General features: G+C 47.9%; 1 protein-coding gene across 3 annotated transcripts; it reads left to right on the top strand.

The window, feature by feature from the left end:
• Positions 1 to 1506: 1506 nt before the first annotated feature.
• Positions 1507 to 18434, top strand: LOC128322498 (isoinhibitor K-like). 3 transcript variants are annotated; one of them, XM_053243855.1, is made up of 4 exons: positions 1507 to 1570; positions 3064 to 3231; positions 12170 to 12337; positions 18300 to 18434. In XM_053243855.1, the coding sequence occupies exons 2-4, from the start codon at positions 3150 to 3152 to the stop codon at positions 18317 to 18319; spliced, it is 270 nt and encodes an 89-aa protein (XP_053099830.1). In that variant the 5' UTR covers positions 1507 to 1570; positions 3064 to 3149; the 3' UTR covers positions 18320 to 18434. The 3 variants fall into 3 exon arrangements, with proteins under 3 accessions (XP_053099830.1, XP_053099829.1, XP_053099832.1); XM_053243854.1 differs by having other exon boundaries at positions 1515 to 1660; XM_053243857.1 differs by lacking the exons at positions 1507 to 1570; positions 3064 to 3231 and adding an exon at positions 10559 to 10689.
• Positions 18435 to 23163: the final 4729 nt, after the last annotated feature.

Below are 23163 nucleotides of genomic sequence, written 5' to 3'. Positions count from 1 at the left end.
TTGTTGAGAAGTTTGTTCCACTGGGGGGCCATGGAGAGAGAGAGTGTCTTTGCTGGGGAGAGGGTCACAAAAGCAAAGGAAGGAGAATGAGAACTTGGAGTTGTTTCTGAATAAACCCTTAGAAACATAGGAAGCTGCCATATACTGAGTCAGACCCTTGGTCCATCTCACTCAATATTGTTTACCCAGACTGGCAGCAGCTTCTCCAAGGCAGCAAGTAGGGATCTCTCTCTCAGCCCTATCTTGGAGATGCTGTCAGGGAGGGAACTTGGAACCTTCTGCTCTTCCCAGTGCGGCTCCTAAGGGGAATACCTACAGTGCTTACACACATGGGCGGAACTGGGGGGGGGCAGCCAGGCGCCACTGAGGAGGGGTGCCACACTAGTTCCTGCTAACCCCACCCCATTGCCCACCTGCCCAGCCCCAGGGCCCCTCAGCCACTTGCCATCCTGCTTGCCTTGCCCTCCGGCTCCGGCCTAGGATCAGAGCCACCTGCAAACTGCAGAGAGCTCTTCTCTCCCCGCCTCTCAGCTGATCGGTGGTTGGCGGGGCTTCCAGAGAGGCCTCCCTGAAGCCTGAACTTGGCAGTCCCCAAGCAAGCAAGGAGGCAGGCAGGCAGGCAGAGTTCTCTGCAGCAGACTCTCTGCCCAGACCATCCAGCACAGCTTTTGCAGGGTAGACTGTGAATTCCTTTTAGTGGTTACCCCCCGGTATATAGGGATCTGCTTGGCATAGGCCTTTGATGGCGGGTGGGGAGAGACTGAGAAGTCTCTGAATATACCCAGAATGTTGGGGGGCAATATGCTAAATCATTGTAAACCGCTTAGAGAGCTTCCAGCTATAGAGCGGTATATAAATGTAAGTGCTATTGCTATTGCTATTGCTATTGAATTTTAAACAGATTGGAAAATTTCTGGCTTTAAATTTCTGGCTTTTTACTATCTAAAAAGGCCTATAAGCGGCTTGTTTCATGGCAGAAAATTACAAAAACTTCTGGAACAAACACTATTATATTCATTCATTCATGTATAAATGCACTTATGTTCAAGTTGTTTTGCAACCCAGAAGGTCTGAGTGAGAACTATGAAGCATGTGTTTGTGTTTTTCTTTTCTTTTTCTTGTATGTGAACTGCTCCCCAATAACTCGTAGGGACTTCAGGGTCAATCTGGCCAACATGTGAATGCAGCACCTCCATTGCAGAGGAGATGTGTGTTAAAGGGCTTTACAAGCCTCATGTGAAACACCTCCTGGAATCAAACTTGACTGAATTTGTTCAGAATTCTGAGAAAAGAAACATAGGCTTGATGTGGATTCGGCTCGTCCCTGGGTCCACCTCTTAGTCAATCAAACAGACTCAGTGGGAATCATTTAGAGGCTTTACTGCAACTGCAGTTAAGCAAGGTATTCAAGGCTAATTGCTCTACATTGAATACAAATTGGTTACAGCTGAGGTTCTCTTTTATACAGTCAACAACATGGATACTGAGGCTCCCAGCCCAATACAGATAACAAGCTGGTGATCTAACCCTTTCAAATGCGCATGCAAAACCTGACTCTATTGTCCATCAGGTGATTGCCCCTTATTTGGTTAGATCCGGCATTTCTCGCCTGGGAAGCTCAGTGCTAGCAGTTTTACTGATACTTTCTAACTAGAGAGAGGTAATGAGGTTAATTGTTAAAGACAGTGTTGCAAATCATGTCCCTGAGCTTGGGCTTGGGCTACTTTAAGTTAGAATGAGGTTTTCCAAGTAAAATGGAGTTGCTTTGGTTTTCTAAACACATCAGGCTCACTCTGCATGGTTGAAAGTCTCCTTTGCTAATCTGCAGCGAGGGGGCCATAGTGTTTCTAGTGTGTTCTAGGCATTAAAAGTAGCACAAATATATAGTATTCAATGTATATCACTATATACAGTACTGTGAAGTGTGCATGTGTGTATTCAGTGAAATGTATTTCCAGGCAGCAGACTTATTTTGAAATATCAGACTTAAATCCTTGGGGGCCTGGGGAGTGTGGAGGCCCTGGACTTTGAGGGGCTGGGGGCCCATTTTAAAATCTTGTCTCTGGGCCCATTGCAACCTTGCTATGCCCCTGGCAGAATAGATACATATGTATTGATTACTACACATGGGTTTCTGCACAACACATGCACAGAAGAAACTTCCATGTAGAAAATGTGTCTTTTGCAAACTGACCATGAATTTTCCATCCATGACTGGGATATCTGAGATTTGGAGTCAATAATAAAAGAACAGCACAGTGCTTGTGACAGGAAGGGGCAAATGACAATGATTTCTTCGTCTGGCAGGGGCTGGTTTGGGCCCTGGCAGAACTTGGCTGTCTGGTCCTGTTGCAAATGCCTCTGTCTAGTGTGGCAAACTCATGTATCCTCCTCCCTCTTGGTGTCAAAGTAAGCACTGGTGGTGTGGCGAATGCACATATACCCCATCATGAGCCAACAGTCATCACAAGACAAAGGCTGGCAGGAATCATTCACTGGTTTATAGACACACAAACACCCCCGCCACCTTCTTCTTCCCCTATTTTGCTAGTGGCTATTTGGGCAGGTGATCCTCTAGTTTAGGACAAAGTCATGTTTTTTAAAAAAGCATGAGATGAGAAAGAAAAAATGACATTTGGAATCCTCACATAACTCCTGGCTGTTGTTTTAAGTCTTTTACAGATGAACAACTATGTCTAGATGGTACAGTGTTCCTTTTAACAGGGATTTCCAGATATTGTTGACTACAAGTCCCATCATTCCTGTTTGGACAGGGTGCAATTTCAGTGCTTGCCCTAGGCGCTATTTTCCCTAGATACGTCTCTGCTTACACATCAAGTCTCCCATTCATATGCAACCAGGGCAGACCCTGCTTAGCTAAGGGGACAAGTCATGCTTGCTACCACAAGACCAGCTCGCCTCTCCCATCGGTTCCTATGTTCTTATTACGTCCCGGGGTCCTTTCAGAACAGCTTCCATAAGGAAAAGCAGACCTGCTTAGCATTTCTCTTTTTCAGCCAACTTACTTGCTTCTGCTTCTCTCTCCCCCTCCTGTGGTCACAGAGTTTTGCAGGCTGCCTGTGAAAATAGGACCATGCTTCGGTTACTTTCCTGTCTACTACTACGACTCAACCACCAAGACTTGTGAGATGTTTCTCTATGGGGGCTGCGGGGGCAATGACAACAGATTTCTCACCAAGCAGGAATGCTTGAGAGTCTGTGGAGAAACAGGTAAGAGGCAAGAAATGTCCATGAATATGAAACTGGCTTGACTTTGTTTGTTGGAGGGGATGTACAGGTTACTGCGTGATACAGAAACCTTGATCAGCTGCATGGTGGCATCAGCCTTTCCTACTAACGTTCCAGCCTAATGATGGGGGTGCTCCCATTCACCATTATGGTTGGGCCATTGGGCCATGTCGCTCAGTACTACTGCCTACACTGACGGCCAGCAGCAGCTCCAAGGTTGCAGGCAGGAGTCTGCAGGCAGGAGTTATAATTCCCTTATACACATCTTTGGTACAGCCACATCTGGAGTAGTGTGTGCAGTTCTGTTCACTGTATCTTAAGAAGGAGATTGTAGAACTGGAAAAGGTGCAGAAGCGGGCAACCAAGATGATCAGGGGCCTCAAGCACCTTCCTTACCAAGCATGGCTACAACACCTGGGGCTTTTTAGTTTAGAACAGGCCTGCTCAACTTTGGCCTCCCAGCTGTTTTTGGACTACAACTCCCATAATCCCCAGCCATAATGGCCAGTAGCCAGGGATTATGGGAGTTGTAGGCCAATGTCTGTAGGAGGGCTGCATTTGGGGCTGCCTGGTTTAGAAAGACGGTGACTGAGAAGAGACATGATAGAGGTCTACAAAATAATGCATGGTGTGGAGAAAGTTGATAAAGAGAATTTTTTCTCCCTCTCTCACAACATTAGAACCTGGGGTCATCCCATGAAACTGAAGGTTGGGAAATTTAGGACTGACAAATGGAAGTATTTCTTTATACAGTGCATAATTAATCTATGGAATTATATGCCCATGGCATTTGGTGACAGTCACCAGCTTGGTCCGCTTTGAAAAGGGCTTGGACAAATTCACGGAGGACAAGTCTATCGATGACTACTTGTCTGGTGGCTGTAAGCCACCATCAGAAGCAAGATGCCTCTTAATACCAGTTTCAGGGGAGCCACAGGAGCAGGAGAGTGGACATGCACATATCCCTTGCCTGTGGGCTTGCCAGAGGCATCTGTTGGGCCACGGTGGGGAAAAGGATGCTGGACTAAAAGGGCCTTGGGCCTGATCCAGCAGGGCTGTTCTGATGTCTATGTTCTTATAAGGGCTGTCTCCAGTCCCCCAGTCTTTCTGCCTGCCCTGGCCTCCTGTTTTCTAGCTGCTTCCCGCACGAAGTCATCTTATCTAGATTTAAGCCAAAACGATGGTGCAGCCACACTTGGAGTACTGTGTTCAATTCTGGTCACCACATCAAAAAAGGACATTGTAGAACTGGAAAAGGTGCAGAAGAGGGCAACCAAGATGGATCAGGGGCATAGAGCACCTTTCTGATGAGGCAAGGCTACAACACCTGGGGCTTTTTAGTTTAGAAAAAAGACGACTGCGGGGAGACATGATAGAGGTCTATAAAATCATGCATGGTGTGGAGAAAGTGGAGAGAGAGAGATTCTTCTCCCTCTCACATCACGCTAGAACCAGGGGTCATCCCATGAAACTGATTGCCGGGAAATCTAGGACCAACAAACGGAAGTACTTTTTCATACAACACATAATCCACTTGTGGAATTATCTGCCACATGATGTGGTGACAGCCAACAACCCGGACGGCTTTATGAGGGGTTTTGATAACGTCATGGTCTATCAACAGTTACTAGTCTGGTGGCTATAGGCCACCTCCAGCCTCCAAGGCAGGATGCCTCTGAGTACCAGTTGCAGGGGAGTAACAGCAGGAGAGAGGGCATGCCCTCAGCTCATGCCTGTGGGCTTCCAGCGGCATCTGGCTGGCCACTGTGCGAAACAGGATGCTGGACTAGATGGGCTTCCTTGGGCCTGATCCAGCAGGGCTGTTCTTAGATTCTTATGTTTGGGAGAGGAGAGCTGGTCTTGTGGTAGTAAGCATGACCCGGGGTCTACTCATGAATAAGCTGAGAGGGGTCTACTCTGCACATATACAAAGAAGCCTCTGCACATATACAAAGATTTCTTAATAGAAGCAGCAGCACACAAGCCCTCACGACTGCCCTGGTCCCATAAACACAGGGCCCCCCACAATACCATTAGGTCCAGACCTTGAAATTACCTAGCTGCTAGGAGTGTACAAGGAACCGCTCCAAGCGGTTCAATTCAAATTCAAACTGAGTATGAACCAAACCACCAGTCTGCAACCGGCCAGTGGTTCAATTTCTGCACTAGAACCAAAATGAACCAGTTCAACCTGGTTCGGCATGCTTGCAAAGGCAAACCAGTAAGGACCCCCCTTTAGAAGCAAAGGGGGAACCCTATGGGGTTGAAAAGGGTGGGTGGGGAGTGGGTGAGAGGTCATCTTACATGCTGTGGCTCCTCAGAGGCAGTGGGGCAGAAGCAGTTTCCCTAGGTCCTGCTGGCGCTCACCCCATCTGTGGAGGGAGGGAGAGTGTGGGTCCACTACTGCCAAGGAACCATGGCACATAAGATCTCCTGCCTGCCCTTTCCAACCCCATAGGGTTCCCCCTTTGCTTCTAAAGGGGAGTCCTTACTGCTTTGCCCCTTGCAAGCATGCCGAAACAACTCTTGAACTTGGATCCAGAGGCTTCAACGAACCCGTTGGGGCAATGGTGGCTCCACCCCTGGATCCAAGTTCAAGAGTTGTCAGGCTGCTGGCGGTCAGGCTCTGCTTCTGCTTGGATCGGCCCCCCTTTTGGCGGGGGCCTGTCCCATTTCAGCTAGAACCGGTCAGACCAGGCAGGTTCAAATTGAACCCAATTCAATTCAGACCAGTTCTGCACACCTCTACTAGATGTGCTTTCCAGATTAACCCCTCAGTAGTGGCAAAATGCTTCGGTGCAGGCAAATTGCTTTCAAAACGTAAATAGCAAAGCACCCAGCAGGGTGAGCAGTCTTGCGGAAACTAACAACTGGAAAATACAGCAACGTTTTTACATCAGACATACAATGTCATAGCAATAAATCTCAGCAATTAAATTTTGTCACAACACAGGAAGTGGAGAAGCACACTTTGGAGATACGTTGTGACCCCGTTGCAGGGTCTAATCTGGAAAGTGCCCTAAGGTATATGTTCCCTTTGCACAGAGTGCCTACTGCTGACTGAGGGCAAGGCAATTGGTGGGTGGCACTTTGGCACCCCCTACTGGGCTTTTGTGGGTAGACAGGAGAACATAAGAACAGCCCTGCTGGATCAGGCCCAAGGAAGCCCATCCAGTCCAGCATCCTGTTTCACACAGTGGCCCACCAGATGCCACCGCGGAGCCCAAAGGCAGGAGTTGAAGACATGCCCTCTCTCCTGCTGTTATTCCCCTGCATCTGGTACTCAGAGGCATCGTGCCTTTGAGGCTGGAGGTGGCCCTCCAACTAGCAGCCATTGATAGACCTCTCCTCCATGTAGTTATCCAAACCCTTCTTAAAGCCATCCAGGTTTCTGGCTGTCACCACAACTCATGGCAGAGAATTCCACAAGTGGATGATGCGTTGTGTGAAACAGTACTTCCGTTTGTTGGTCCTAGATTTCCCGGCAATCAAGCACACTGCAAGGAGAAATACTTGCAGCGTGCCCAACCCTGTGCCTACTTGGCTACACAGAATCACTCTCAGAAGCTTTCCCCTGTGTGGGCAGCCAGTAGACTGCTGCCTTTGCTGGCTCAGCTCACAAGAGGCAGAGGAAGAGAGCATGGTAGTGTGTGTGTGTGTGTGTGTGTGTGTGTGTGTGTGTGTGTGCCTGCCAGCCAGTGCCTCACTAATGCTGCCACTGCCGCATGCATGCTGCGGCTGTTGCTGTCTAACTGGTGCCTTGTCCTCTTTGCTCTGTTGAAGGGACAGTTCTGCTTCTGCTGCTGCTGCTGCTGCTGCTCTCCACTCCCGCCTACTAAAGGTCTGGAAACCTGTAGGCTCCCCCCACCCTCCCCCCCACCCCACAATGTTTATGTTTATTAGTGATCTGGCAGCTGTGTGTGGCTTGGCGCTGGGTGGGCTCCCCCCTTGTAAATGTGTTATACTTGTGAGCAAGAGATAACACATACAGCATTGCTATTCAGGATCCTGCCCTTCATCCTACCCCCCCCCCCCCAATTGTCTCGCTTACTCAAGCAACAGAATGGTGGCAACCCTGAATGGCCCTCAAGGGCCAAATAATAATCCAACTCATTCCCCACCCAACAAAGGGATACAGAGATGGGGGCGGGGGGGGGTGTTACGGAAGCATGCTAATTCGTATAGAGGAAGTATGACTTGCTTGCCCCAACCCTGGGGCTCTGTGTAACAGCACACATCATATGCTCAGAGACACATCTTACCATGTTCTTCTTCCACATAGCTGTAACACTAATCCCCAGCTTTTGCTGTTGCCGCCAGCCTACGCTAGTAGGGCATAGGAGCATGGAGGACCTGGCCAAATGGTGTTCCCCCAGTTAGGATGTTGTGGGCCAGTACAATAGCACAGACTGGACATCAGATCTCGAGCCCTCATCTCACAAACATCACGGGACATCACATTTGGTCACGTTTTGGAGCTGCCACACCAGTAACCAACCCATGTAACCCAAGGTCTTTTCTTTCACTGAACGTCCTTGCTTTTTAAAATGGAGGGTTCCATGGTGATATAACAAGATTGCAGAAGGTCAAACATCAGGGTGATACACATTCTGTTTGCAAACTGACACAGAGGATAACAAAATTTGCAACTAGCAAAGGTATTTTGTTTTTTGTTTGTTTGTTAGTTAGATGTATATATTACCTTTCCCAAAGTGGCTCAGGGTGGTTTACATTAAAATAAAAAACACATAATAAAACAATAAAAAAATTAACAAAATGTAAACCAGATTAGAATTAAAACTAAAACTCGATATCATCAAAAGCCATGCTAAAAAGATGGGTCTTTAAGGCTTCCCTGGAGGCCTCCAAGAAAGAGATTCCTTTCCTATCCATGGGGAGCATGTTCCACAACCAAGGGGTGACACCTGAGAGGGTCCTATCCCAGGTTGCCACCGGATGAACTGCTGGCACCTGAAGACAGACCTCTCCTGATAATTATAATGAGTGGTGGGGATCTTGTAGAGACAGGCGGTCTCTCAGGTAACCAAGACCTCAGCCATTCAGGGCCTTAAAGGTAAATAACCAGCACTTTGTACCTTGCCCAGAAACCTATTGGCAGCCAGTGCAACTGTTTAAGAACAGGCACAATGTCATCTTTTTGGGATACCCCAGAGACCAATCTGGGTGCTGCATCTTGAACTAACTGACATTTCCAGACTATGTACAAAGGCAGCCCTACATAGAGCGCATTGCAGTAGTCCAACCCGCTGGAAGTTGCCAGAGTTATCAGATCAATTGCAGCTGGTAAAAAGCATTCCTGGCCACAGCCTCAACCTGAGCCTGAGGTTCTGTATTGAGAGGCATGGAAATAAATATTGTCATATCCTGACTGACATTAAGTGATTTGCTTTCCGTACTTGTTTGGAAGCTGATGGATGAGGAATGTTATGTTTTGCTGAGGTCTGTTTTTTGCAGGATCTACATCTTGCTTTGTATGGAAGAAGCCATTTGGGATCAGGAGGCGGGTGGAGAGTGGCAGAGGGAGAAGAGCAAAGAGGACCGGGGGCAGCTCCAATGGTGTGAAGCTTCAGTCACAAGCAGGTCCCAAAGTTCAGTCTGGGACTGGGAGGGCTGACTGCCCTCCCCCCCCCCGTGGGTTTTTCTTGAAGCTCGGGAAGCAACTGCAGTGCGGGTGCCAGGTGAAAGTGGAGAGATTTCTGCGCTCATTGATGTGACCTGCTCAGAATCCTTCCCTGGGAAGAACTCATGCAGGAAACAGCTCCTGTGGGCAGCGCAGGGTCCTTGGTCTGCTGCTTCCTGCTTCCAGATCTCTCCTGGGAAAGGCAGGGAGTGGGGTGAGCATCTCGGCACCTTGACTAGAGCGGCATCCCCTGCTGCCGATGTAACTGTTGGAAATTCTCTGTGGTGAAAGAATCCCTTTCTCAATATAGCAGAGTGCACAGAGGCACAACACAGCGGTAGATTAGTTCGGCATGCGTGTGTGCTGAGAGTAAAGTAACTTGGAGCCAATTCATAGTTTCAAATCAATATATAAGGCATTTATTAAGGAACTCCATTCTAGATAGGAAAGTGAGGAGTTAGGATCTCTAATCTATCTATCTAGCTGGATGCAGATGGATTCTGCATCTTCTCTGCACATATGGTGCAGGGAGAGAAACTTGCCATGTTGCAAGGTAGAAGGGCAGGTAGGGAAGAGAGAGAGAGGAAGTTGATCCCTGAGATTAGCAATCTACATATCAAAGGGATAGCATCAGAGCAGTGGAAAAGGGATGACAAATATCTTGACCCTCTAGCCCTCTGACTTACTAGTCTGTCCTCCATTGTCTGAGGCAAGAGACAGCGCAAAGTCCTTTAACTTTCCAACAGTAACTCCTCCTCTTCTCTTTCTGTAGAAATGTCCACTGTACAGTGAGTGGCTGACTATTCCCAGGGTCCAGCCTCACCATCCAGCCCCACAGACCCAGGAGTGTATGCTCACATGCCACTAAGCCCCTCTTGCCCCATGCCTCCAGGCTCTCTGCATCTTTGGGGAGGCTGGTGGAATCGTCTTCCCTCTTCAGAATAAAGAGCTGAATTTCCCCGCATCCTTGCTCTGTGTCTTCATTCTTGAGCTGCAGGCAGGAGCCTCCTTTCCCCCACTGACCCCACAGGAGGAGATCAAGTGCTGGAGCCCCTGAGCAATGCTGCATCTGTAGGTCTGGTGTGGACTGTATGGGAAGGGGAGAGAGGGCAGCACCGATAGCACCGAGTCTGTTGGTCAAAGGCTAGAGGTTTTAGCTGGGTAACTGCTCCCATCTGGAAAGGATGCAAGGAAGAACATTCTAGCCCAGGGTTTCTTAACCTTGGGCCCCCAGATGTCCTCAGCCACAAACTCCCATCATCCTCAGCCACAAAGGCCATGTCTGGGGATGATGGGAGTTGTAGTGCAACAACATCTGGGGGCCCAAGGTTAAGAAACCCTGTTCTAGCCCTTACATTGCAAAGGAAAACTTAAACAGGTAGTAGGGGCCATTCATTGCTGGTGAAATCATGGAAGGCTTCAACCCCCAGAGGCCTTCAGCAGGAGGGCACACAGACCCAGGAGTTCTAGGAGCTCTGATTTGCCTATGCATTAGTACCCGTCCTTTCTCTGCATGCATTTCCTGTTGAAGGGGAGAGGTTAATTAATTCACCCAAATTTGTAACAGGGCCAGCATGAGCGAGAAGAGATTAGCCCAGCAAAGAAAGGCTTCAGACAGGCATTAAGGATCAAAAATAAGCAAAGGTTTATGGTGGGAAGTACATATTTGGATAGAAGGCCTGAGTCTTCATAGAGCAAAGCAGAGAGGGAAAGGGAGAGAGAAGGTATGGGTAATGAAGACTCAAGGTTGTCTGGGAGCAAGAAAGGCAGAGAGATCGGCCCTGAGAATATCAGTCATAGTAAGTCAAAGCTGAGAGAGGTGGGAGTAGAGGAAGATCCTTCATCACTGTCCCTTAGGCCTGTGAAACCTCAGATTGGTAAATTTGGATATGGTCCAATTTTACTGAAATTGGAAAGGTTCAAAGCGAGTCTGAACCCAAACTTGACCAGTCCACTTTGGGCCGGACGTCTTTAGAAGAAACAATCAGAGCTCTCCAGAGATCCATGTGGCAGTGAGATTATGTGTTTGTGTGGTTGTGGATCCTGGAGGGGGCATCTTCTGCCCATGTGCCCATGCATTTTTATATATATATATATATATATATATATATATATATATATATATATATATATATACACACTTAAAAAGTTGTTTAGCCCATTTTCCACTCACAAAGCAGCTGCCACCAGCTGATTTTTGGGTTTCTTGAGAAATTATCTCATTAATTGATTGATTGATAGTTAAATTTATATACCGCCTTTCATTAAAACAATCCCAAGGTGGTTTTCAGCAAAATTTCAAAAACAAGATGGTAAGAAAGATACAATAAACTTAAAATATTAAGTAAAAAATATTAAACCAATCTGATTAAAAATTTAAAATAAAAGCATAAAAGCATAAAAAGAGCAGCAGCAGAGAATCATATAAATGCCTGGGCAAAAAGCCAAGATTTTACACTCGTTCTAAAAGCTGTGATGGAGACCGATGAGTGAATAGCCACCGGGAGAGCATTCCAGAGTCTGGGGGCAGCCACAGAGAAGGCCCTGTCCTGCGTGGACAACAACCGAGCCTCCCTCATTGTCAGCACCCAGAGCACAGCCTCCTCAGATGACTTTGTCAAGCGGGCAGTAACTCTTAGAATGGTGAATGCACATATACCCCATCATGAGCCAACAGTCATCACAAGACAAAGGCTGGCAGGAATCATTCACTGGTTTATAGACACACACACACACCCGCCACCTTCTTCTTCCCCTATTTTGCTAGTGGCTATTTGGGCAGGTGATCCTCTAGTTTAGGACAAAGTCATGTTTTTTAAAAAAGCATGAGATGAGAAAGAAAAAATGACATTTGGAATCCTCACATAACTCCTGGCTGTTGTTTTAAGTCTTTTACAGATGAACAACTATGTCTAGATGGTACAGTGTTCCTTTTAACAGGGATTTCCAGATATAGTTGACTACAAGTCCCATCATTCCTGTTTGGACAGGGTGCAATTTCAGTGCTTGCCCTAGGCGCTATTTTCCCTAGATACGTCTCTGCTTACACATCAAGTCTCCCATTCATATGAAACCAGGGCAGACCCTGCTTAGCTAAGGGGACAAGTCATGCTTGCTACCACAAGACCAGTTCTCCTCTCCCATTGGTTCCTATGTTCTTATTACGTCCCGGGGTCCATTCAGAATAGCTTCCATAAGGAAAAGCAGACCTGCTTAGCATTTCTCTTTTTCAGCCAACTTACTTGCTTCTGCTTCTCTCTCCCCCTCCTGTGGTCACAGAGTTTTGCAGGCTGCCTGCGAAAATAGGACCATGTAGGGGTTCCTTTCATTTCTACTACTACGACTCAACCACCAAGACTTGTGAGATGTTTCACTATGGGGGCTGCGGGGGCAATGACAACAGATTTCTCACCAAGCAGGAATGCTTGAGAGTCTGTGGAGAAACAGGTAAGAGGCAAGAAATGTCCATGAATATGAAACTGGCTTGACTTTGTTTGTTGGAGGGGATGTACAGGTTACTGCGTGATACAGAAACCTTGATCAGCTGCATGGTGGCATCAGCCTTTCCTACTCATGTTCCAGCCTAATGATGGGGGTGCTCCCATTCACCATTAGGGTTGGGCCATTGGGCCATGTCGCTCAGTACTACTGCCTACACTGACGGCCAGCAGCTCCAAGGTTGCAGGCAGGAGTCTGCAGGCAGGAGTTATAATTCCCTTATACACATCTTTGGTACAGCCACATCTGGAGTAGTGTGTGCAGTTCTGTTCACTGTATCTTAAGAAGGAGATTGTAGAACTGGAAAAGGTGCAGAAGTGGGCAACCAAGATGATCAGGGGCCTCGAGCACCTTCCTTACCAAGCATGGCTACAACACCTGGGGCTTTTTAGTTTAGAACAGGCCTGCTCAACTTTGGCCTCCCAGCTGTTTTTGGACTACAACTCCCATAATCCCCAGCCATAATGGCCAGTAGCCAGGGATTATGGGAGTTGTAGGCCAATGTCTGTAGGAGGGCTGCATTTGGGGCTGCCTGGTTTAGAAAGACGGTGACTGAGAAGAGACATGATAGAGGTCTACAAAATAATGCATGGTGTGGAGAAAGTTGATAAAGAGAATTTTTTCTCCCTCTCTCACAACATTAGAACCTGGGGTCATCCCATGAAACTGAAGGTTGGGAAATTTAGGACTGACAAATGGAAGTATTTCTTTATACAGTGCATAATTAATCTATGGAATTATATGCCCATGGCATTTGGTGACAGTCACCAGCTTGGTCCGCTTTGAAAAGGGCTTGGACAAATTCACGGAGGACAAGTCTATCGATGACTACTTGTCTGGTGGCTGTAAGCCACCATCAGAAGCAAGATGCCTCTTAATACCAGTTTCAGGGGAGCCACAGGAGCAGGAGAGTGGACATGCACATATCCCTTGCCTGTGGGCTTGCCAGAGGCATCTGTTGGGCCACGGTGGGGAAAAGGATGCTGGACTAAAAGGGCCTTGGGCCTGATCCAGCAGGGCTGTTCTGATGTCTATGTTCTTATAAGGGCTGTCTCCAGTCCCCCAGTCTTTCTGCCTGCCCTGGCCTCCTGTTTTCTAGCTGCTTCCCGCACGAAGTCATCTTATCTAGATTTAAGCCAAAACGATGGTGCAGCCACACTTGGAGTACTGTGTTCAATTCTGGTCACCACATCAAAAAAGGACATTGTAGAACTGGAAAAGGTGCAGAAGAGGGCAACCAAGACGGATCAGGGGCATAGAGCACCTTTCTGATGAGGCAAGGCTACAACACCTGGGGCTTTTTAGTTTAGAAAAAAGACGACTGCGGGGAGACATGATAGAGGTCTATAAAATCATGCATGGTGTGGAGAAAGTGGAGAGAGAGAGATTCTTCTCCCTCTCACATCACGCTAGAACCAGGGGTCATCCCATGAAACTGATTGCCGGGAAATCTAGGACCAACAAACGGAAGTACTTTTTCATACAACACATAATCCACTTGTGGAATTATCTGCCACATGATGTGGTGACAGCCAACAACCCGGACGGCTTTATGAGGGGTTTTGATAACGTCATGGTCTATCAACAGTTACTAGTCTGGTGGCTATAGGCCACCTCCAGCCTCCAAGGCAGGATGCCTCTGAGTACCAGTTGCAGGGGAGTAACAGCAGGAGAGAGGGCATGCCCTCAGCTCATGCCTGTGGGCTTCCAGCGGCATCTGGCTGGCCACTGTGCGAAACAGGATGCTGGACTAGATGGGCTTCCTTGGGCCTGATCCAGCAGGGCTGTTCTTAGGTTCTTATGTTTGGGAGAGGAGAGCTGGTCTTGTGGTAGTAAGCATGACCCGGGGTCTACTCATGAATAAGCTGAGAGGGGTCTACTCTGCACATATACAAAGAAGCCTCTGCACATATACAAAGATTTCTTAATAGAAGCAGCAGCACACAAGCCCTCACGACTGCCCTGGTCCCATAAACACAGGGCCCCCCACAATACCATTAGGTCCAGACCTTGAAATTACCTAGCTGCTAGGAGTGTACAAGGAACCGCTCCAAGCGGTTCAATTCAAATTCAAACTGAGTATGAACCAAACCACCAGTCTGCAACCGGCCAGTGGTTCAATTTCTGCACTAGAACCAAAATGAACCAGTTCAACCTGGTTCGGCATGCTTGCAAAGGCAAACCAGTAAGGACCCCCCTTTAGAAGCAAAGGGGGAACCCTATGGGGTTGAAAAGGGTGGGTGGGGAGTGGGTGAGAGGTCATCTTACGTGCTGTGGCTCCTCAGAGGCAGTGGGGCAGAAGCAGTTTCCCTAGGTCCTGCTGGCGCTCACCCCATCTGTGGAGGGAGGGAGAGTGTGGGTCCACTACTGCCAAGGAACCATGGCACATAAGATCTCCTGCCCGCCCTTTCCAACCCCATAGGGTTCCCCCTTTGCTTCTCAAGGGGTTTCTTACTGCTTTGCCCCTTGCAAGCATGCCGAAACAACTCTTGAACTTGGATCCAGAGGCTTCAACGAACCCGTTGGCGCAATGGTGGCTCCACCCCTGGATCCAAGTTCAAGAGTTGTCAGGCTGCTGGCGGTCAGGCTCTGCTTCTGCTTGGATCGGCCCCCCTTTTGGCGGGGGCCTGTCCCATTTCAGCTAGAACCGGTCAGACCAGGCAGGTTCAAATTGAACCCAATTCAATTCAGACCAGTTCTGCACACCTCTACTAGATGTGCTTTCCAGATTAACCCCTCAGTAGTGGCAAAATGCTTCGGTGCAGGCAAATTGCTTTCAAAACGTAAATAGCAAAGCACCCAGCATGGTGAGCAGTCTTGCGGAAACTAACAACCGGAAAATACAGCAACGTTTTTACATCAGACATACAATGTCATAGCAATAAATCTCAGCAATTAAATTTTGTCACAACACAGGAAGTGGAGAAGCACACTTTGGAGATACGTTGTGACCCCGTTGCAGGGTCTAATCTGGAAAGTGCCCTAAGGTATATGTTCCCTTTGCACAGAGTGCCTACTGCTGACTGAGGGCAAGGCAATTGGTGGGTGGCACTTTGGCACCCCCTACTGGGCTTTTGTGGGTAGACAGGAGAACATAAGAACAGCCCTGCTGGATCAGGCCCAAGGAAGCCCATCCAGTCCAGCATCCTGTTTCACACAGTGGCCCACCAGATGCCACCGCGGAGCCCAAAGGCAGGAGTTGAAGACATGCCCTCTCTCCTGCTGTTATTCCCCTGCATCTGGTACTCAGAGGCATCGTGCCTTTGAGGCTGGAGGTGGCCCTCCAACTAGCAGCCATTGATAGACCTCTCCTCCATGTAGTTATCCAAACCCTTCTTAAAGCCATCCAGGTTTCTGGCTGTCACCACAACTCATGGCAGAGAATTCCACAAGTGGATGATGCGTTGTGTGAAACAGTACTTCCGTTTGTTGGTTCTAGATTTCCCAGCAATCAAGCACACTGCAAGGAGAAATACTTGCAGCGTGCCCAACCCTGTGCCTACTTAGCTACACAGAATCACTCTCAGAAGCTTTCCCCTGTGTGGGCAGCCAGTAGACTGCTGCCTTTGCTGGCTCAGCTCACAAGAGGCAGAGGAAGAGAGCATGGTACTGTGTGTGTGTGTGTGTGTGTGTGTGTGTGTGTGTGTGCCTGCCAGCCAGTGCCTCACTAATGCTGCCACTGCCGCATGCATGCTGCGGTTCTTGCTGTCTAACTGGTGCCTTGTCCTCTTTGCTCTGTTGAAGGGACAGTTCTGCTTCTGCTGCTGCTGCTGCTGCTGCTCTCCACTCCCGCCTACTAAAGGTCTGGAAACCTGTAGGCTCCCCCCACCCTCACCCCCACCCCACAATGTTTATGTTTATTAGTGATCTGGCAGCTGTGTGTGGCTTGGCGCTTGGTGGGCTCCCCCCTTGCAAATGTGTTATACTTGTGATCAAGAGATAACACATACAGCATTGCTATTCAGGATCCTGCCCTTCATCCTACCCCCCCCCCCAATTGTCTCCCTTACTCAAGCAACAGAATGGTGGCAACCCTGAATGGCGCGCAAGGGCCAAATAATAATCCAACTCATTCCCCATCCAACAAAGGGATACAGAGATGGGGGTGGGGGCTTACGGAAGCAGAGTAATTCTTATAGAGGAAGTATGACTTGCTTGCCCCAACCCCGGGGCTCTGTGTAACAGCACACATCATCTGCTCAGAGACACATCTTACCACGTTCTTCTTCCACATAGCTGTAACACTAATCCCCAGCTTTTGCTGTTGCCGCCAGCCTACGCTGGTAGGGCATAGGAGCATGGAGGACCTGGCCAAATGGTGTTCCCCCAGTTAGGATGTTGTGGGCCGGTACAATAGCACAGACTGGACATCAGATCTCGAGCCCTCATGGCACAAACATCATGGGACATCACATTTGGTCACGTTTTGGAGCTGCCACACCAGTAACCAACCCATGTAACCCAAGGTCTTTTCTTTCACTGAACGTCCTTGCTTTTTAAAATGGAGGGTTCCACGGTGATATAACAAGATTGCAGAAGGTCAAACATCAGGGTGATGCACATTCTGTTTGCAAACTGGCACAGCGGATAACAAAATTTGCAACTAGCAAAGTTATTTTTTTTGTTTGTTAGATGTATATATGACCTTTCCGAAAGTCGCTGAGGGCAGTTTACATTAAAATAAAAAACACATAATAAAACGATAAAAAAAAAATAAAAATGTAAACCAGATTAGAATTAAAACTAAAACTCGATATCATTAAAAGCCTGGCAAAAAAGATGGGTCTTTAAGGCTTTCCTGAAGGCCTCCAAGGAAGATATTCATCTTCAATCCACGGGGAGCATGTTCCACAACCAAGGGGTGACACCTGAGAGGGTCCTATCCCAGGTCGCCACCAGATGAACTGCTGGCACCTGAAGACAGACCTCTCCTGATAATTCTAATGAGCAGTGGAGATCTTGTAGAGAAAGGTGGTCTCTCAGGTAACCAGGACCTCAGCCATTCAGGACCTTAAAAGTAAATAACCAACACTTTGTACCTTGCCCGGAAGTGTATTGGCAGCCAGTGCAACTGTTTAAGTACAGGCACAATGTCATCTTTCCGGGATACCCCAGAGACCAATCTGGGTGCTGCATTTTGAACTAAGTGACATTTCCAGACTATGTACAAAGGCAGCCCTACATAGAGCGCATTGCAATAGTCGGACCTGCTGGAAGTTGCCAGCTGGTGTACTGCTGTTTTCTCCTCAAGTAACGGGCCGAGTTATCAGATCAATTGCAGCTGGTAAAAAGCATTCCTGGACACAGCCTCAACCTGAGCCTGAGGCTCTGTGTTGAGAGGCATGGAAATAAATATTGTCATATCCTGACTGACATTAAGTGATTTGCTTTCCGTACTTGTTTGGAAGCTAATGGATGAGGAATTTTATGTTTTGCTGAGGTCTGTTTTTTGCAGGATCTACATCTTGCTTTGTATGGAAGAAGCCATTTGGGATCAGGAGGCGGGTGGAGAGTGGAAGAGGGAGAAAAGCAAAGAGGACCGGGGGCAGCTCCAATGGTGTGAAGCTTCAGTCACAATCAGGTCCCAAAGTTCAGTCTGGGACTGGGAGGGCTGACCGCCCCCCCGCCATGGGTTTTTCTTGAAGTTCGGGAAGCAACTGCAGTGCTGGTGCCAGGGGAAAGCGGAGAGATTTCTGTGCTCTTTGAGGCGACCTGCTCAGAATCCTTCCCCGGGAAGAACTCATGCAGGAAACAGCTCCTGTGGGCAGCGCAGGGTCCTTGGCAGATGCCTGCAGCCTCCTGCTTCCAGATCTCTCCTGGGAAAGGCAGGGAGCGGGGTGAGCATCTCAGCACCTTGACTAGAGCGGCATCCCCTGCTGCCGATGTAACTCCTCCTCTTCTCTTCCTGCAGAAATGTCCACTGTACAGTGAGTCGCTGACTATCCCTGGGGTCCGGCCCCACCATCCAGCCCCACAGACCCAGGAGTGGACGCCCACATGCCACTAAGCCCCTCTTGCCCCATGCCTCCAGTCTCTCTGCATCTTTGAGGAGGCTGATGGAATTGTCTTCCCTTCACAATAAAGAGCTGACTTTCCCCGCATCCTCGCTCTGTGTCTTCATTCTTGAGCTGCAGGCAGGAGCCTCCTTTCCCCCACTGGTCCCATAGGAGGAGATCAAGTGCTGGAGCCCCTGAACAATGCTGCATCTGTAGGTCTGGGGCGGACTGTGTGGGAAGGGGAGAGAGGGCAGCACCCAAAGCACTGAGTCCATTGATCAAAGGCTAGAGGTTTTAGCTGGGTAAATGCTCCCATCTGGAAAGGATGCAAGGATGAACATTCTAGCCCAAGGTTTCTTAACCTTGGGCCCCCAGATGTTGTTGGACTACAACTCCCATCATCCTAAGCCAAAAGGCCATGTCTGGGGATGATGGGAGTTGTAGTCCAACAGCAACTGGGGGCCCAAGGTTAAGAAACCCTGTTCTAGCCCTTACATTGCAAAGGAAAGCTTAAACAGGTAGTAGGGGCCATTCATTGCTGGTGAAATCATGGAAGGCTTCAGCCCCCAGAGGCCTTCAGCAGGAGGGCACACAGACCCAGGAGTTCTAGGAGCTCTGATTTGCCTATGCATTAGTACCCTTCCTTTCTCTGTATGTATTTCCTGTTGAAGGGGAGAGGTTAATTAATTCACCGAAATTTGTAACAGGGCCAGCATGAGCGAGAAGAGATTAGCCCAACAAAGAAAGACTTCAGACAGGCATTAAGGTTGAAAAATAAGCCAATGTTTCTGGTGGGAAATACATATTTGGGTAGAAGGCCTGCATCTTCATAGAGCAAAGTAGAGAGGGAAAGGAAGAGGGAGAGGGAGTGAGACCGCATGGGTAATGGAGAATGAAGCAAAGACTCAAGGTTGTCTGGGAGCAAGAAAGGCAGAGAGATAGGCCCTGAGAAGATCAGTCATAGTAAGTCCAAGCTGAGAGAGGTGGGAATAGAGGGAGATCCTTCGTCACTGTCCCTTAGGCCTGTGAAAAGTCAGATTGGTAAATTCGGATATGGTCCAATTTTATTGAAATTGGAAAGGTTCAAAGAGAGTCAGAACCCAAACTTGACCAGCCCACTTTGGGCCGGACGTCTTTAGAAGAAACAATCAGAGCTCTCCAGAGTTCCATGTGGCAGTGAGATTATGTGTTTGTGTGGTTGTGGTTCCTGGAGGGGGCATCTTCTGCCCAAATGCCCACCTGCCCATGCCATTTTTTAAAAACATATTTTAAAAGTTGTTTAGCCCATTTTCCGCTCACAAAGAAGCTGCCACCAGCTGATTTTTGGGTTTCTTGAGAAATTCTCTCATTGATTGATCGATTGATTGTTAAATTTATATACCGCCTTTCATTAAAACAATCCCGAGGTGGTTTACAGCAAAATTTAAAAACAAGATGTTAAGAAAGACAATTAAAATATTAAGTGAAAAATATTAAACCAATCTGATTAAAAATTTAAAACAAAAGCATAAAAGCAATACAGAGTACAAAGAGCAGCAGCAGAGAAGCAAATAAATGCCTTGGCAAAAAGCCAAGATTTTACACTCTTTCTAAAAGCTGTGATGGAGACCGATGAGTGAATAGCCACCGGGAGAGCATTCCAGAGTCTGGGGGCAGCAACAGAGAAAGCCCTGTCCCGCGTACACAACAACCGAGTCTCCCTCATTGTTGGCACCCGGAGCAGAGCCCCCTCAGATGACTTTGTCAAGTGGGCAGTAACCCTTGGGAGCAGGCGGTCCCTCAGGTATCCTGGGCCCAAACCATTAAGAGCTTTAAAGGTCAAAACCAGCACGTTGATTTGGACCCGGAAACAAACTGGTAGCCAGTGCAGCTCTTTCGAAATGGGTGTGATGTGCTCCCACTGGGCAGCTCCAGATAGAACCCTAGCTGCTGCATTTTGCTCTAGCTGCAGTTTCCGGATATTCTTCAAGGGCAGCCCCACGTAGAGCGTGTTACAGTAATACAGCCATGATGTGACTAAGGCATGGGCAACTGTGGACAGATCTGTCTTCTCGAGAAAGGGACACAGCTGACGCACTAGCTGAAGCCGTGCAAGGGTACCCCTGGCCACCGCCTCCACCGGAGCTTCCAAAAGCAGAGCCGGGTCCAATAGTACCCCCAAGCTGCGTACTTGCTCCTTCAAGGGGAGAGCAAACCCATCCAGAACCGGTCAAATATCCTCATCCCGATTGGCTCTCCTACTGGCCAACATTACCTCCGTCTTGTCTGTACTCAATTTCAGTTTATTAGTCCACATCCAACCCATCACAGCTTGCAGCCCCCGATTCAGGACATCCACTGCCTCCCTAGGATCAGGTGACAAGGAGAGATAGAGCTGAGTGTCTTCCGCATATTGCTGACAACTCAGTCCAAGTCCCCGGATGACCTCTTCCAGCGGTTTCATGTAGATGTTAAACAGGATGGGGGACAAGACCGAACCCTGCAGGACCCCACAGGCCAATGGCCACAGATCCGAGCAGTAGTCCCCCATCACCACCTTCTGGACCCTTCCCCCAAGAAAGGACCGGAACCACTGCAATGCAGTACCACCAATTCCCATACTCGAGAGGCGGCCCAGAAGGATACTAGGGTCGATGGTATCAAACGCTGCCAAGAGGTCCAGCAGAATGGCATAGGTCATCCACTAGAGCGACCACAGCAGTCCCAGTCCCATACCCGGGGCGGAAGCCAGATTGAAAAGGGTCCAGATAATCCGTATCATCCAAGACGCTCTGCAGCTGGGATGCCACTGTTGGAAATTCTCTGTGGTGAGAGAATCCCTTTTTCAATATAGCAGAGTGCACAGAGGCACAAACACAGCGGATTTAGTTATGCATGCATGTGTGCTAAGAGTAAAGTAACTTGGAGCCAACTGCTAGTTTCAAATCAATATAAAAGGTATTTATTAAGGAACTCCATTCTAGATAGGAAAGTGAGGATTTAGGATCTCTAATCTATCTATCTAAATGGATGCAGATGGATTCACCATCTTCTCTGCACATATGGTGCAGGGCAAGAGACTTGCCATGTTGCAAGGTCAACAGCCAGGTAGCAAGAGAGAGAAGGAGGAAGGAAGTTGAATCCCCTAAGATTAGCAATCTACATTTCAAAGGGATAGCATCAGAGCAGCGGGAAGTGATGACCAAATGTCTTTGACCTTCTAGCCCTCTGACTTACTAGTCTGTCCTCCACTGTCTGAGGCAAAGAGACAGCGCAAAGTCCTTTACTTCCAACACCCCCTCTCGTTGTCTCGTGACTCAGTTCACAATATTCATTTTCTCTCTCAGCTTTTCAAAGCAGGGTCTTGGTAGTGGCTTAGTGAGTATGTCTGCAAGCATTTCATTTGTCGGGCAGTAGAGCAACTTCATTAGTCCATCTTTCTGCAGACTTCTCACTACATGGTACTTCACATCAATATGTCTGGTACTCCTCTTTACATCTTCTTGTTTGGAGAGTTGAATGCAGCTTTGGTTGTCTTCATACACTGGTATGGGCTGTGGTACCTCTGTACCTAGGTCCTTCAGTAGTTGACACAGCCATTGTATCTCGTGACAGCCCTGTGCAGCTGATACATATTCCGCTTCAGTGGTTGATGATGCTACTATGTCTTGTTTTCTACTTGACCAGCTTATCGCTCCATCTCCATAGAAAATTATGTAACCACTGGTGGATTTCCTGTCTGTTATATCTCCACCCCAGTCTGCATCTACATATGCTTCTAGTTTTGGTTGACTATTAGCTGGCAGCTTGAGCTTAAAGTGTGCAGTACCCTTTAGGTACCTAACAAGTCTTTTCATTGCATTCCAGTCCTTGACTGTTGGTGATGCAGTCTTTCTACAAAGTAAGCCAACTGCTGTACTAATATCTGGCCTAGTGAGCGTACTAATGTATAAAAGCTTACCCAATGCTTCACGATATCTATGGTTGTCAGATAGTGGCTCAGTTTGATCTTCTTGCTTTATGTAGTTCACTTCCATTGGAGTTGGTGTAGGATTTGCATTTTCCAGCCTGAGCAAGTTTATCAAGTCTTTAATTTTCTGTTCTTGGTTGATCAGGAAACTTCCATCTTTCTCTCTTTGTACTTGAATGCCCAAGTAGTGTGCAATGTTGCCAAGTTGCTTGACTTCCACTTCTTTGTTCAGATGATCTATTATTTCCTTGCTGTCATCTGGATTTTCATAGGCAAAAATCAAATCATCAACATACGCCAAAATGTAAGTCCATTTCCCATCTCTGCATCTCATGTACAGGCAGGGATCAGCTTCACTTCTTTTGAAGTTTGCTTGAAGCAGCATATCATTCAGTTTTATATTCCATGCTCTGGCAGCTTGTTTTAAACCATAAATGCTCTTTTGCAGTTTGCATACATAGTCCTCTTTGCCTTCCTGTAAGAAACCTGGTGGTTGTTGCATGTAAATGTCCTCTTCTAGTTCACCATGCAAGAATGCAGTTTTCACGTCTAGGTGCTCAACATGCATTCCTTTGCTAGCAGCAATACTTAACAGAGTCCTTACTGTGGTATGTTTAACCACTGGTGCAAAAGTTTCATCATAATCTTCTCCATATTTCTGTGAATATCCTTTTGCTACTAATCTGGCTTTGTAGCGCTGAATCTCACCATCAGCATCATGTTTGAGTTTGAAAACCCATTTGCAGCCAATAACTTTTCTTCCTTGTGGTAACTTAGTAAGAGTCCAGGTTTTGTTTTTCTGTAGAGCCTCAAGCTCTTCAATTGCAGCT

This window comes from Hemicordylus capensis, chromosome 4 (assembly GCF_027244095.1).
Source record: "Hemicordylus capensis ecotype Gifberg chromosome 4, rHemCap1.1.pri, whole genome shotgun sequence".
Classification (NCBI taxonomy): domain Eukaryota; kingdom Metazoa; phylum Chordata; class Lepidosauria; order Squamata; family Cordylidae; genus Hemicordylus; species Hemicordylus capensis.
Note: the sequence above shows the minus strand (reverse complement) of the source record. Positions and strands in the feature narration are given on the sequence as shown.

Excerpts from the sequence above, each read along its gene's own strand:
- LOC128322498 (XM_053243855.1), top strand. The coding sequence starts at position 3,150 with ATGTTTCTCTATGGGGGCTGCGGGGGCAATGACAACAGATTTCTCACC. Across the intron at positions 3,232-12,169 it reads GAGAGTCTGTGGAGAAACAG|AGTTTTGCAGGCTGCCTGCG; the intron begins GTAAGAGGCAAG and ends CTGTGGTCACAG. Across the intron at positions 12,338-18,299 it reads GAGAGTCTGTGGAGAAACAG|AAATGTCCACTGTACAGTGA; the intron begins GTAAGAGGCAAG and ends CTCTTCCTGCAG.